At 44.1% G+C, this 13,103-nt stretch overlaps 2 protein-coding genes across 3 annotated transcripts in view; one reads left to right on the forward strand and one right to left on the reverse strand.

Moving 5' to 3' along the window:
* Positions 1–13,103, forward strand: part of FPR1 (formyl peptide receptor 1) — a 64,884-nt gene that overhangs the window by 40,447 nt on the left and 11,334 nt on the right. The gene's annotated exons all lie outside the window — the stretch shown is intronic.
* Positions 1,627–10,912, reverse strand: FPR2 (formyl peptide receptor 2). 2 transcript variants are annotated; one of them, XM_032168985.2, is made up of 2 exons: positions 10,862–10,912; positions 1,627–3,499 (listed from the first exon to the last, which is right to left on the reverse strand). In XM_032168985.2, the coding sequence occupies exon 2, from the start codon at positions 3,486–3,488 to the stop codon at positions 2,436–2,438; it is 1,053 nt and encodes a 350-aa protein (XP_032024876.1). In that variant the 5' UTR covers positions 3,489–3,499; positions 10,862–10,912; the 3' UTR covers positions 1,627–2,435. The 2 variants fall into 2 exon arrangements, with proteins under 2 accessions (XP_032024876.1, XP_032024877.1); XM_032168986.2 differs by lacking the exon at positions 10,862–10,912 and adding an exon at positions 8,650–8,771 and having other exon boundaries at positions 1,632–3,499.

Genomic DNA, 13,103 nt, shown 5'->3' on the forward strand with positions numbered 1-13,103 from the left:
TGGTGGTGAATGTCCCGTAAACACCAAGAATCCTCAGCTTCTGAAGACCCCAATACACAAGGGTGCAATTGGAGCTGAGAATCCACAATGGCAACTTCCAATGAAGAAAAGAAAAATGGGGGGGATGCAGCAGGCATTGTTCTACTGCAATTAACCAAGGCCAGTGGGAAGGAAAGTAAGACTCCTCTGTCCTGGCAGTGGGGGAAGGCTGTTAATTAGCCAATCTAGAAGCCCTGGTTCTCCTGTTTCAAGGTCATATGCTGTTCTTGGCTCCAGGTTTTTCCTTCTTGCGTTTTCTCTTTGTTCCTTATTTTCTGTGGCCACAACTTAGTTGGGCATTAAAGGGTATACTTTTCTTAGGAACTGGAAAGCATTTATAGGAGTCAAGAATGCAAATGAACTAAGTAAACTTCTCTGTTTTGGAAATGTTGGAAATGCAATAACTTTAGGGGAAACAGGAGGGAAAGGGAGAAGAGGTGGAGTGAGTGTGGACACTGATAACGGGACTGCCTCATATTCGTGTAGAGTTCTGCCTTTTGCCTGTGCATCCGGAAAGTATGTTCCGCACCGAAGGACCATTTCTGAGTGTTTATTTCCTGAAAGCAAAGTAAAGGGCTGAGTACCTTTGTGGGTTATTTCAAAACAAAGGCGTGAGGCAACAGTTAGCCGTGGTACTTTCCTTAAAGCAGAAGCTCAAAACCAGAAATTGATGAAAAAGTAAGCCACATGAGAATTTCTAAATATTGTGTGCTTGAGGATGGGTGTTTACTAGACATGGTCTGGTTCATGTAATGAAGGTTGGAGATAATTTTGATTTGACATTAAAACTTCTCACTTGACACCTAGGTGATACTATTGTTTATTGATTCATTTATTCAATGAGTATTTAATGAATGTCTATTACATATCAGACAGTATCTTACACATAGGGGATGGGGTTCAATCAGCGAACCATACAGACCAAAATCCCTGACTTCAGAGAGCTTACCTTTTCATTGTTTAAAAGAAAACGTATCTCCAATGGCTGTGCTCTAGGATAATAACAACAACAAGAAGAACAAAAATCAGAAATTAATAAATAAATAAAAGAAAGCATTTCAAGTTTCATACTTTTTTTTTTTTCAGACAAAGTCTCACTCTTGTCCCCCAGGCTGGAGTGCAATGGCGCAGTCTTGGCTCACTGCAACCTCCACCTCCCGGGTTCAAGCGATTCTCCTGCCTCAGCCTCCCAGGTAGCTGGGATTACAGGTGCACACCACCATGCCCAGCTAATTTTTGTATTTTAAGTAGAGATGGGGGTTTTACCATTTTGGCCAGGCTGGTCTCGAACTCCTGACCTCAGGTGATCCACCCTTCTTGGCCTCCCAAAGTGCTTGGATTACAGGCATGAGCCACCGCACCCAGCCAAGTTTCATACCATTTTATAACTTTTAAACAGTTATTATACTATTTCATGCCGATGAGTTTGACAGTTTGAATGAAATGGCCAAATTCCTTGAAATTCAGTTTACCAAAACTGACAGATAGGAAAAAAACAAAAAAACAAAAAACGGAAGAGTCTAATGACTGTTAAAGAAAACAAACCTCTTATTAAAAATCTTCCCAGAAAGAAAACACAAGACCAAGTTGGCTTCACTGGTGAATTTTTCGGAATATTTAATAAAGATATAACACCAGAAAACAGAATCAGAGGAATTACTTCTCAATTCCTTTTCAGAGACCATTACAAGTTTGAAGTAAAACTTAGCAAGGATAGTAGAAAAAGTGAAATAACAGAGCCATTTTTATATAAACATAAACACAGAAATTCTAACAAACTGTTGTGAGATATAAATATTTGAAGTACATCAGGACTAAGTGTGGTTTATTCCAAGAATTCAAGAGTAGTTTAACATTCAGAATTTAATGAACATTATTTATAATGATTTACATAAAAGAAGAATAATAATCTGACCATCTTAATACATGTAGAAAATGCATTTGATAATATGCAAAGTCATTCATGATGTAAGAAAAAGAAACAGAAAACTCTTAGCAAACTAAAAATAGAAGAAAACTTACATAGTCTGATTTTTTAAAATAGCTATAACAAACCTACAGCAAACATTTTCCTTTATACTTTAAAGTCTCTTCCCCTTGTTATGCGCTATCTCGTCTAAGTCTTACAAATCCCAACCAGGCTTTCTCTTCTCGTATTTCCCAACTCCACTTACCCCGGGGTATAGGCAGAAGTCAAAAAACAAAAAATAACACTAATATTATAGTAGCCTGACTGTCTATTTCTTAGCCCCAAATCAGGGACACAAAAGCATTTTTCCTGAATAAATACTTGAGCTGCGCATCCTTGAATGCCTCAATATGACTCAAGGGTAGATGAAGCTGGAACTGGCGTTAGGGTAGGATGAACAGAACTCAAAATATCCCTGACCCCATCCTCACATTGCCCGTAACTCAGTCTCTGCAGGAGGTGAAGCAGAATTGGCAGCCGTGTCATTGGTTGGGGCTGAGTCCTCAGACAGGGCCCTCTCCAGACTGGTGGGCAGGGACTGGATCAGTCTCTCTCGGAAGTCCTGGCCTACAAAGACGTAGAGCATGGGGTTGAGGCAGCTGTTGAAGAAGGCCAGGGAGCTTGTTGGGTTAACCAGGATGCCAATGATTTTGTACTTGCCTTCGAACAACATCTCTTTGAGCCAGACAGTGCTCAGAAGGGCAACCAGTTGAAAGGGGAACCAACAGATGAAGAAAGAAGCCACCACAGCAGTGAGGACCCGTAAGGGACGGCTGGATTTAATCATGCCCTTTTTGTGGATCTTGGCTGCAATGAGCCCATAGCAGATGGCAACAATGGACATCGGCATGCTGAAGCCAATGACAAACCGGATAATCCCTCTGGCTGTCAGCATGGTAATGGCCACCTTCTTCTTCTCCTCAGGGGTGTCACCCCAGGATGCAAAGTTGAAAGTACAGTATGTGTCCCCATTTGCAATAGTTACTGTAGTCAAAAAGAGGAAAACTGGCAAGGTAAGGACTAGGGCAAGAATCCAAGGTCCGATGATCACCTTCATGGCCAGACTCACGGTGCGGTGGTTCTGGGCCCAGACTGGATGCAGGACACAAATGCAGCGGTCCAGTGCAATGAAACCAATCAAGAAGACACTTCCAAAGAGGTTGATGTCCACCACGATGTGAATTAACTTACACAGGAACCAGCCAAAAGGCCATTTTTCTCCCATGGCCATGGAGACAATGAGGAATTGTAACGTGGCCGTGAAAGAAAAGTCAGCCAGGGCCAGGTTCAGGTAACAGATGGTGGTGACTGTGCGTGTCATCTGGAATCCAGCCACCCAGATCACAAGCCCATTGCCCAGGACCCCGAGGACAAAGGTGACCCCAAGCACCACCAATGGGAGGATCCGCAGAACAGTGTAGCCAGCAGACTCATAGGACACTTCATATTCATTCGGAGGAGTGGAGAAGTTGGTTTCCATCTTGGCAGCACCTGAAACATTCTAACAATGGCCATTTCTCAGCTGTGGAACCATCTTACAGCATCTGTATTTATAGCTCACATCAACTTCCACTAAAGCTCCCACTCCTACCAGGAGACCTACTCTATCTACTAAGCCTTGTTGACAATGGTGCTATAGAATTAGCATTCTCTTGGATGCTCCTTTGGGAAGGGATAGTCCTCCATATTCCCATCATTATCAATATGCATTTCACTTATCGGGCTGATCACTTTACCAAGGGGATTACAAGGCTCTGTCCACCAGCAAAAATACTGAACTGATGTTGTATGGACAATGGAAAATTGAGCATAGGCAGCCTCAGCATTGTGAGGAAGGCACAAGACTCAGAATCAGAAGGCTCACATCTGTGTCTCCCATCACTCAATGCAAACACGCTGGCAAGCTCTGCAACCTCTTTCAGCCCCAGGTTTTTCCAGTCTCCCAACTCCTGTCCCTCGCACTGTGAGAACCCTTGACCTATTGCTTGGCTAGTACTCAAGATAAAGTTTGAGGGTTTGGCTTGAGGTTATTGTTGAAGAGAATTTTGAGCAGTCACTGGTAACATGTAGTAGTATGTTATATCCTGAGGATTCTGCACTAGAGGAAGTCAGCAAAGAGAGTTCCATCTCTGCTTTCTACCCTCTGCTCTTCCCTGTCCCTGCTTGATGTGGAGCTCTTCTCTGTTTGGAATGCAAATAATCAGTGCCGATCTGTATAGCTTTGGTGTCTGTGGGATAAAGACTATGAGAATAATAAGTCATATTAATACTTGTGAAGTTCTTATTAGAGACTATGCATTGTGTTAATTACTACATATGGGATCCGGTTTGGCCTATGCAATAGCTGTGTAATATTCATTACTTCTAGTTTTCATTAGAATAAATTAAAGCTCAGGGCAATTGTGAAATGTGTTGAAGGTCACTTAGGTAGTAGATAATAGATTAAGGACTTCAGTTTGGCTTGGTCTGACTTCTAAACCCTTACTCTTGACAGATATTGCTGGTTGCCCACCCAGCAACTGTTCCCCATTCTTCTCTGCTCGAAAAACCACAATTGTGTTTAGTTGCTCACCCTGCAGAGAAGGTGTCTTTTCTCCATGTTGGGAGTAAATCTTGACTACTCTAATTAGCACTAACTAGAATTCCTTTTACTTTGCGAGGGATTGCTTTAGTAGTGGACATGTGACTGAATTGTGGACAATAACATTAAGAATATAACCCACAGAGCTTCTCAGATCAAGTTTTTTTGTTTGTTTTTTTCTTTTAAGAACAAAAACCCAAAACATGTAGTCCCTGCCTCTGGTCCAGGTCACATCTGTAATGTTTGTATCCAATTCAACACAAAGTCCCATGTCACTTGAGCACATTTTCTTATGCTGTGGTCTGTGGACTTTATCAGAAACATCCAGGCTGCCTGTTAAAATTGTATTCATTATCCTTAGCAAACTAACACAGGAACAGAAAACCAACTACCACATGTTCTCATTTACAAATGGGAGGTAAATGATGAGAACACATGGACACAAAGAGGGGAACACTGGGGCCTACCGGAAGGAAGAGGGTTGGGGGGAGGGACAGTATCAAGAAAAATAAGTAGTGGGTATTAGGCTTAATACCTCAGTGATGAAATAATCTGTACAAGAAAACACCATGATACAAGTTTACCTATATAACAAACCTGCACATATACCCCTGAACTTATAATAAAAATGAAAAACAATTATATCCATAAATCTCATTCTAGAATCTGTTTGTGTAAAAGCCAGGATGATTTGTTATGGCCATGAGAATTTGAGAATCATCTCAGACTGGGCTATTCAGCACCTTTAAGAGAAATAGCAATCCCCTAGCACTTGTTCACATCTAATGCTCATAATAACATTGTGAAACAGCAATCACATCTGGGGGAATTCATGGCCCGGCAACTTCCGTAGTTTTTTCAACATCATGCCCAGTCAGTCAGTGGAGGCAGCAAGATATGGAAACCAATAAGAACACCTCCAGAGCCACTGCCTTTGCGTACAGAAGTCTTGCCTTTGAAAGGGATTCCCCCGAGATTACTAGGATAGGGCTATGCCCCAGTCTGATGATTTTTAGCCTTCTTCCTTTTCCTTATTTCCTCCTTTTCTTCCTGCTATTACCAGTGAGTTTCACTGAGGTATTCCATGGACATTATTTAATGTAGCTCAGGGTTTCTCAACCTTGGCACCATTGACATCTGGGTCTGGGTAATTCTTTGTTGTGGCGGACTGTTCTGGACACAGCAGGATGTTTAGCAGCACCCCTGGCCTCTATCCACAGATACCAGTAGCAACTCCTTCTCCAGCAATGACAATCAACAGGTTCCAAAAACATTGTCAAAGGTCCCCTCGGAGGCAAAGTCACCCCCAATTGATAGTCACTGTTATAAAGAATACTGGGCTCAGCCAGATGCGGTGGCTCACGCCTGTAATCCCAGCACTTTGGGAGGCCAAGGGGGGTGGATTGCCTGAGGTCAGGAGTTCCAGACCACCCTGGGCAATACAGTGAAGCTCCATCTCTACCGAAAATACAAAAAATTAGCCGCGCCCGGTGGTGCGCGCTTGCAGTCCCAGCTACTCGGGAGGCTGAGGCAGGAGAATCGCTTGAACCCGGGAAGCGGAGGTTGCAGTGAGCCACGCCACTGCACTCCAGCCTGGGGGACAGAGTGAGACTCTGTCTAAAAAAAAAAAAAAAAAAACTGGGCTCTGAAGTCAGCTAGATCTCTCTTCTAATCTCATCTGTGACGTCTAAAACTATGAGTTTTTAGTCAGTGACATCTCTTTGAGCCTCAGTTTTCTGCTCTGCAGAACGAGGACAATTTTATGGTGAAGTCTAACTTTCAGGTGAGGATTAAGTGAGAATTGACACGGAAATCTTTTAGGCTAGACTGAGTACATCTATGACAAATGGGAACTCTTGGCCCTCACCAGGCTGTGTGCTGTGTCATGGGGCTCAATCCATTATGAAGTTCAAGGTCAGAACAAGAATGATGCTCATAGCAATAGTTGCTTCTACTTATGAACATTACCCACACGCCAAGAGCTTCTCCTTTAACCCTAACAACGCCTCTCACAGGATCTGTGGATGGGCTGTGTTAATATGTGTAAGCACTGAGCACTCCTGAGACACAGTGAATATTGATTAATCTTAGTCAATATTAGGTTGGTGCAAAAGTAACTGCCGTTTTTGCCATTGAAAATAATAGCAAAACCCACAAGCACTTTTGCAGCAACCTGATAATTAGTATAACCATTGTACAGACGAGGAAGTTAAGACTTAGATGGGCTACGTGAATTGTTCAACGTTCCCAGGTAGAAAGAGTAGAGACAGAACTGGAGCTCAGTCAGATTGATTACAACAGAATTGTGCTGTTAACCCTTTTCTACCCCATAGTTCCTCAACAGACTCAGATTTTCTCTATCCACCCTCCAAACATTCTACAAGGCACTTAGAAGACATGATCTATCCATAATCTCAAATTCATTTTAAAATGTTGATACAGGCTGGGCGCGGTGGCTCACGCTGTAATCCTAGCAATTTGGGAAGCCAAGATAGGTGGATCACTTGAGGCCAGGAATTCGAAACCAGCCTGGCCAACATGGTGAAACCCTGTCTCTACTAAAAATACAAAAATTGGCTGGGCATGGTGGCGGGTGCCTGTAATCCCAGTTACTTGGGAGGCTGAGGCAGGAGAATCACTTGAGTCCAGGAGGCAGAGGTTGCAGTGAGCCAAGATCGGGCCACAGCACTCCAGCCTGGGTGAAAGAGCGAGACTCCGTCTCAAAAAAAAAAAAAAAAAATGTTGATACAACAAGGAAGGATGATTGTGCAATGACAGGTGAGGACAGATTAACAAGGCAAAAATTGCAAAGTTTTGGGTCCACCCTAGTTGTAATGTAAGGAGGAGAACTGCGAACCACAGATGATACCTGTACTGATTATGAGGGCTGCTATTTGGTGAGTCCTTAATATGTGCCAGTCACTATATATTTTATCATCTCTGATTACAATATCCTTGCTTTTGGACAAGTGCTATCCTTGCGTAACAGGTAGGGAAGTACGGCTCGGAGAACGGAAGTGACTTTCACAATTATTGAGGGTTGCAATTGAATTTGTGACCACAGAGTTCAAATGAAAACTCAGCAGTTCCTCATTAGGTTACTCTACTTCTCCAGCGCACTTGCTATCCCACACCTTAATTATTTCAGTCCTGCTTTCTCCAAAAAGTACCCCATTTACTGTTTTTCCCACTCTCAGCAGATGCCCTTGACTGACATTATAATGAGAAAATGGTAATAACTAGATGTGAGATTTTCAGCCGTTCCTCCCCGACCCTCAGTCTACCTGCCCCTGTCACTGTGAATAAAGACTTCTTGTTCTTTCCAATAATTTCCCTCCCTACATTGGCCCAGGATGCCCTCTCATCTTCCCACAAACTTTCCCCCTGCATTTGTCCTTCCATTTTCTGCCAAAAACAAACCCTCAAGATGTTATTTCTACTAGATCATTCTCACTATTACATAAACATTACATAAATCATATCCCCTCCTTTTAAAAAGAAACCATCCTTGGCCAGGTGCGGTGGCTCACGCCTGTAATCCCAACATTTAGGGAGGCTGAGGCAAGCGGATCACTTGAGGCCAGGAGTTTGAGACCAGACTGGCCAACATGGTGAAACCCCATCTCTACTAAAAGTACAAAAATTAGCTGGACGTGATGGCGCGCGCTTGCAATCCCAGCTACTTGGGAAGCTGAGGCAGGAAGACCTCTTGAACCCTGGAAGGCGGAGGTTGCAGTGAGCTGAGATTGCACCACTGCACTCCAGCTTGGGCGACAGTGAGTCCGTCTCAAAAACAAACAAACAAACAAACAAACAACAACAAAACTAAACAGAAACAAAATAAAAACCACCCCAAAAAACAAAACAAAAAACAACCAAAAAGATCCTTGGACTATATTCCTTTCTGGTGTTAACCCTATTTCTCCTAAGAGAATTCTTTCTATGAAAAGAATTTGCAGCCAGATTTTGGAAGGAGTTTTCTGTGTTTGCTCCCTTTGATTCCCTGCCTCACTTTTTCTCCTGAATCCAGCCTGTATTGACTCCAGTCCTTAGCACTGACCTGGTGCATTTTCCTGAGAATGCTTATGACCTCAAGGCTGCAAGTGCAGTGGGTGCAAATCCATACTGGTTCCTTATCTCAATATCTTCGTGATATAGGACCCATTGGATCGCTTCCTTCTCCTTAAATCACGTTTTTCCTGTGCCATGAGATGATAAATGTACACACAACACACTTTCACTTGCCTTTAAAGCTCAATTGGCCACCTCTTTTCAGTCCCCTTTGCTAGTATTTTCTGCTCTAAATTTGACTCTAAATTTAGGAGCGTCCTGCAGCTTTTACTTGTTCCCCACCTCTCTTATCTCTATATAGTCTTTCTATGGGTGATATTATCCAGTCTCAGGGCTTAAAATATCGTGCTCTCTTTTCATCTAAACTATCAGCCTTGGCCTCTCTCTGGTGCTCCAGTCTGATATAACCTCTCCCCACGGGAGTCCCGTAGACACTCCAAACCTAACGTGGCTCAACCACACAGTTGATTGTCTCATCCTCCCAAACGTGCCACTCACTCTTCCAGTATTTTGTGTCTATTTGAGTTTAAACATTCAGTTGTTAAAGCTTCCAAACTAGAACTTATCTTTCATTTCCCTTTCTCTCACCACAATCCCATCCAAGTCCTATTAATTCTCTCTACAGAACCTGCTGAATGCACAGCCACGGCCATCTCTATCTCCACAACCCGTGTCCGTGGTCCTGTCAGGCAGGAATGTTTGCGCCAACTTTGCAAATAGGTTGTTCCTGGTCCTGCTTTCCCCTGCCCTACAATCCAATCTCCAGAAGGCAACCAAATGAGCTTTTAAAAAGTTCAGTAAGGGCCAGGTGCAGTGGCTCACGCCTGTAATCCCAGCACTTTGGGAGGCCGAGGCAGGCGGGTCACCAGAGGTCAGGAGTTCGAGACCAACCTGGCCTACATGAAGAAACCCCATCTCTACTAAAAATACAAAATTAGCTGGGCATGGTGGTACGTGTCTGTAATTCCAGCTGCTCGGAGGCTGACGCAGGAGAATCGCTTGAACCAGGGAGGCGGAGGTTGCAGTGAGCTGAGATCGTGCCATTGCACTCCAGCCTGGGCAACAAGAGCAAAACTCTGTCTCAAAAGGCCAGGACTCTGTAACCACACTTTGGGAGGCCGAGGTGGGTGGATCACCTGAGGTCAGGATTCAGACCAACTGCCCAAATGATGGCGGGCGCCTGTAATCCCAGCTACTCGGGAGGCTGAGGCAGGAGAATCGCTTGACCCTGAGAGGCAGAGTTTGCAGTGGGCCGAGACTGTGCCACTGCACTTCGGCCTGGGCGACAGAGCAAGATTCTGTCTCAAAAAAAACCCAAAAAAAACAGGGTCCAATAAAATGGTGATGTTAGTTTCAACACCTTCTAATGGCTTCCAAACTTCTAACTTATCCTTATCTTAAGTTCCCTCCAGTATCCCTGGACCTGCCCCGTGCGTTCCTCAGACCTCATCTCTGCACATTCGTGGGACACACCGTGCTCCACGCACAGTGGGCTCGATTCCTTGAACATGCAGCTCATTTTCATCTCAGAGCTTCTGCCTTCTCTGTTCCTTCTGCCTACCATGCTCTTCCTCTTAAGCTCCTCACGCCTGGCTCCTTCACATGTTTATTTATTTATCTTTGAGGTAGAGTTTCACTCTTCTCGCCCAGGCTGAAGTGCAATGGCACGGTCTCGGCTCACTGCAACCTCGGCCTCCTGGGTTCAAGCGATTCTCCTGCCTCAGCCTCCTGAGTAGCTGGGATTACAGGCTCCCACCACTACGCCTGGCTATTTTGTTGTTGTTGTTGTTGTTGCTTGCATTTTTAGTAGAGACGGGGTAATGCAAGCCCTAAATGCCAGCCACACATCTGACTTACAACTTTCTAGTAGCCGTGTTACAAAAGTAAAATCATTGGGGGAAATTAATTATAATAATATGTTTCATGTAACCCTGCAAATGAAAAAAAAACATTGGAACGCGTAACCAAAATACAAGTTATTAATGAGATAAGTTGTATTATTTTGATCATACTAATGATTAAACTACACTAAGTATATTTTACACTTAAGCACATTTCAGATCAAGATAGAAACATAAGCGCTCAAAAGCCGCCTGTGGCAGGTGGATTCTCCATTACAGCACTGCTCTAGAATTTAGGAGGTGTTTGTCAGAGAGCAGGAGTTCCAACGATAAATTTTAAATTGTCAGTCCCCAACTTACCAGCAGCTAAGCTCCTTCTCCTGTGTGCTTCTTGGCTTCCTGTGGAGCAACACGGGCTCCAAGGGCTTTTGCAGAGACTGTTGAATGATGGGGGAGGGACAATGGAGCTGAAGCCAATCCCGTAACAGAAACTCAGGATTTCTTATAATTTTCAGAAGACACCTTGGGTATGTTGTCAGCGGACTCTTCTTAGAAACCAATGTGTCTGAATGTTCCTTCACCTCTAGCCTTCAGCGAGAGACTGGAGTTCATGCTTCCAAATGTTAAGGGTCAAGGAATCTGAATGTCCAGCCCTTCCTTCTTCAGAGTTTCATGAAAATGAAAGAAACAATTACTGAAGTGAGAAGAGTTTCAGTCACACAATAAAGCCCAAATACGATGATTAAGTCAAACTGAATTCTCGACTTACGCAGTCCTTCTGGCATCAAATGTGTGGGTCTTTTCCGTATCAAGCAATTCTCCAATTCTCTGGGGCACCACTGGGTATCTCACAATTCAATTCAGCTCCGACGCTGTCTACCTGGAGTTAGTGTCAGATCCCACAAGTTAAAGGGCTCACTCTCCCAAGACTGTCCTCACTTCAGACACCAATCCAAGTCCCAGGTGGCCACCTGTACTTCTGACTGACTGGCTATAAATCGGGGGTGGGAGGATGTTTATAACCCCTTCCTCTGTTTTGATAATTTGTTAGAATGGCTCACAGAACTTAAAAAGGCACATTACTGGCCGGGCGCTGTGGCTTACACCTGTAATCCTAGCACTTTGGGAGGCCGAGGTGGGTGGATCACTTGAGGTCAGGAGTTCAAAACCATCCTGGCCAACATGGTGAAACCCCCGCCTCTACTAAAAATACAAAAAAAATTAGCTGGGCGTGGTGGTGGGCACCTGTAATCCCAACTACTTTGTAGGCTGAGGCGGCAGAATCGCTTGAACCCGGGAGGCGGAGGTTACAGTGAGCCGAGATTGTGCCACTAAACTCCAGCCTGGGCAACACAGCGAGACTCCATCTAAAAAAAAGAAAAGAAGAAGGCACATTACTTACATTTACTTGTTTGTTCTCAATGGAGTTCACATATCAAGAAATAAATGGTGGTAGGTATTGTATAGGTGCAGGTTTCTAAAGAGGTGCTTCCTTGCTGGCTGCTGGAGACATAGAGATCAATCAGACATGGACTCTGCGGACCACCTTAATAGAGAGGTGAGAATGCAGTGCTTAGTTACAATAGGGTGGGGGCATGTAGTGATAGACAGATGCCTGGCTCCTTGTGGGGTCCCCTAAAAGGAACGACTAACTCAGATTCACAGATCTAGAGTCAATATCGGGAGGAGGGAACATGTAGGCTGAGTCTTAAAGACTCAGATAAAGGAGAAAAAATAATGCATTCTGGTCAGAGGGGAGTAAAAACACCAAGGAAAGGGATCACAACAAAGCAGGTTACTTTTGGTTACTGGAGCATAGATGATGAGACAGACAGCAATAAGCATTAAGTATGTAGAGGGTGGCAGAGGCAATTTCTTGGATGGTCTTGACTGCTATAAAAAGAACTTGGAATTTCTCCTTAAGAACACGAAAAGCTATTTAAGCAGGAGAGTGACTTGTCAGGTGTGTGCTTCCAAAAAACATTGTTCTAGAGTGCTCCTACAAAGGGATGACTCTGAGAATGTTCCCAGTTGGAGGCAGAGATCTTAAAGGGTAAGAAGTTGCCAGAGATCAAGGTGAACTTGTCGAATAGTTGCCTGTGCTGGAGTAGTGTGCTAGAGAGGAGGTGTAGTTTAGGGAGAGATTTCCAGGCTTGGTAGACTGGGCTTGGAGACAAATGGCTCTGGAGAATGAGGAAGCATGAAGGGTCTTTATGAAGCCCACATTCATAATTCATGATTGCTGTATAACCACCCAAATCATAGCATGTAAAACAACCATTTCATTATGTTCATGGATTATGTGGGTTGGGAATTAGGATAAGGCACAGAGGGGATGCTTGTCTTTGCCACCCAAAACTCAAAGGTTTGGGGGTGACTAGAAGACTGGGTACTGGAGTCATCTAGAGCTCCTTCATTCACACGTCATATGCCCGGGTTGGAATGACTCAAATGCTGAACTAGGCTGGTATTGCAGCAAGTGCCTATGGGCAGCCTTTCCAGCATGGTGGTCTCAGAGGAATCAGAATCCCAGGACAATGGCTGCCTTCCTCCAGAACACGAGTCCCGGGAGAACCAGAAGATGCTTCCTAGCCTTTTTTGA

Source organism: Hylobates moloch, unplaced genomic scaffold, assembly GCF_009828535.3.
Source record: "Hylobates moloch isolate HMO894 unplaced genomic scaffold, HMol_V3 SCAFFOLD_12, whole genome shotgun sequence".
Lineage (NCBI taxonomy): Eukaryota > Metazoa > Chordata > Mammalia > Primates > Hylobatidae > Hylobates > Hylobates moloch.

What these genes read in the sequence shown, in the direction of transcription:
- FPR2 (XM_032168985.2), bottom strand. Translation starts at nt 3,488, where the DNA reads ATGGAAACCAACTTCTCCACTCCTCCGAATGAATATGAAGTGTCCTAT.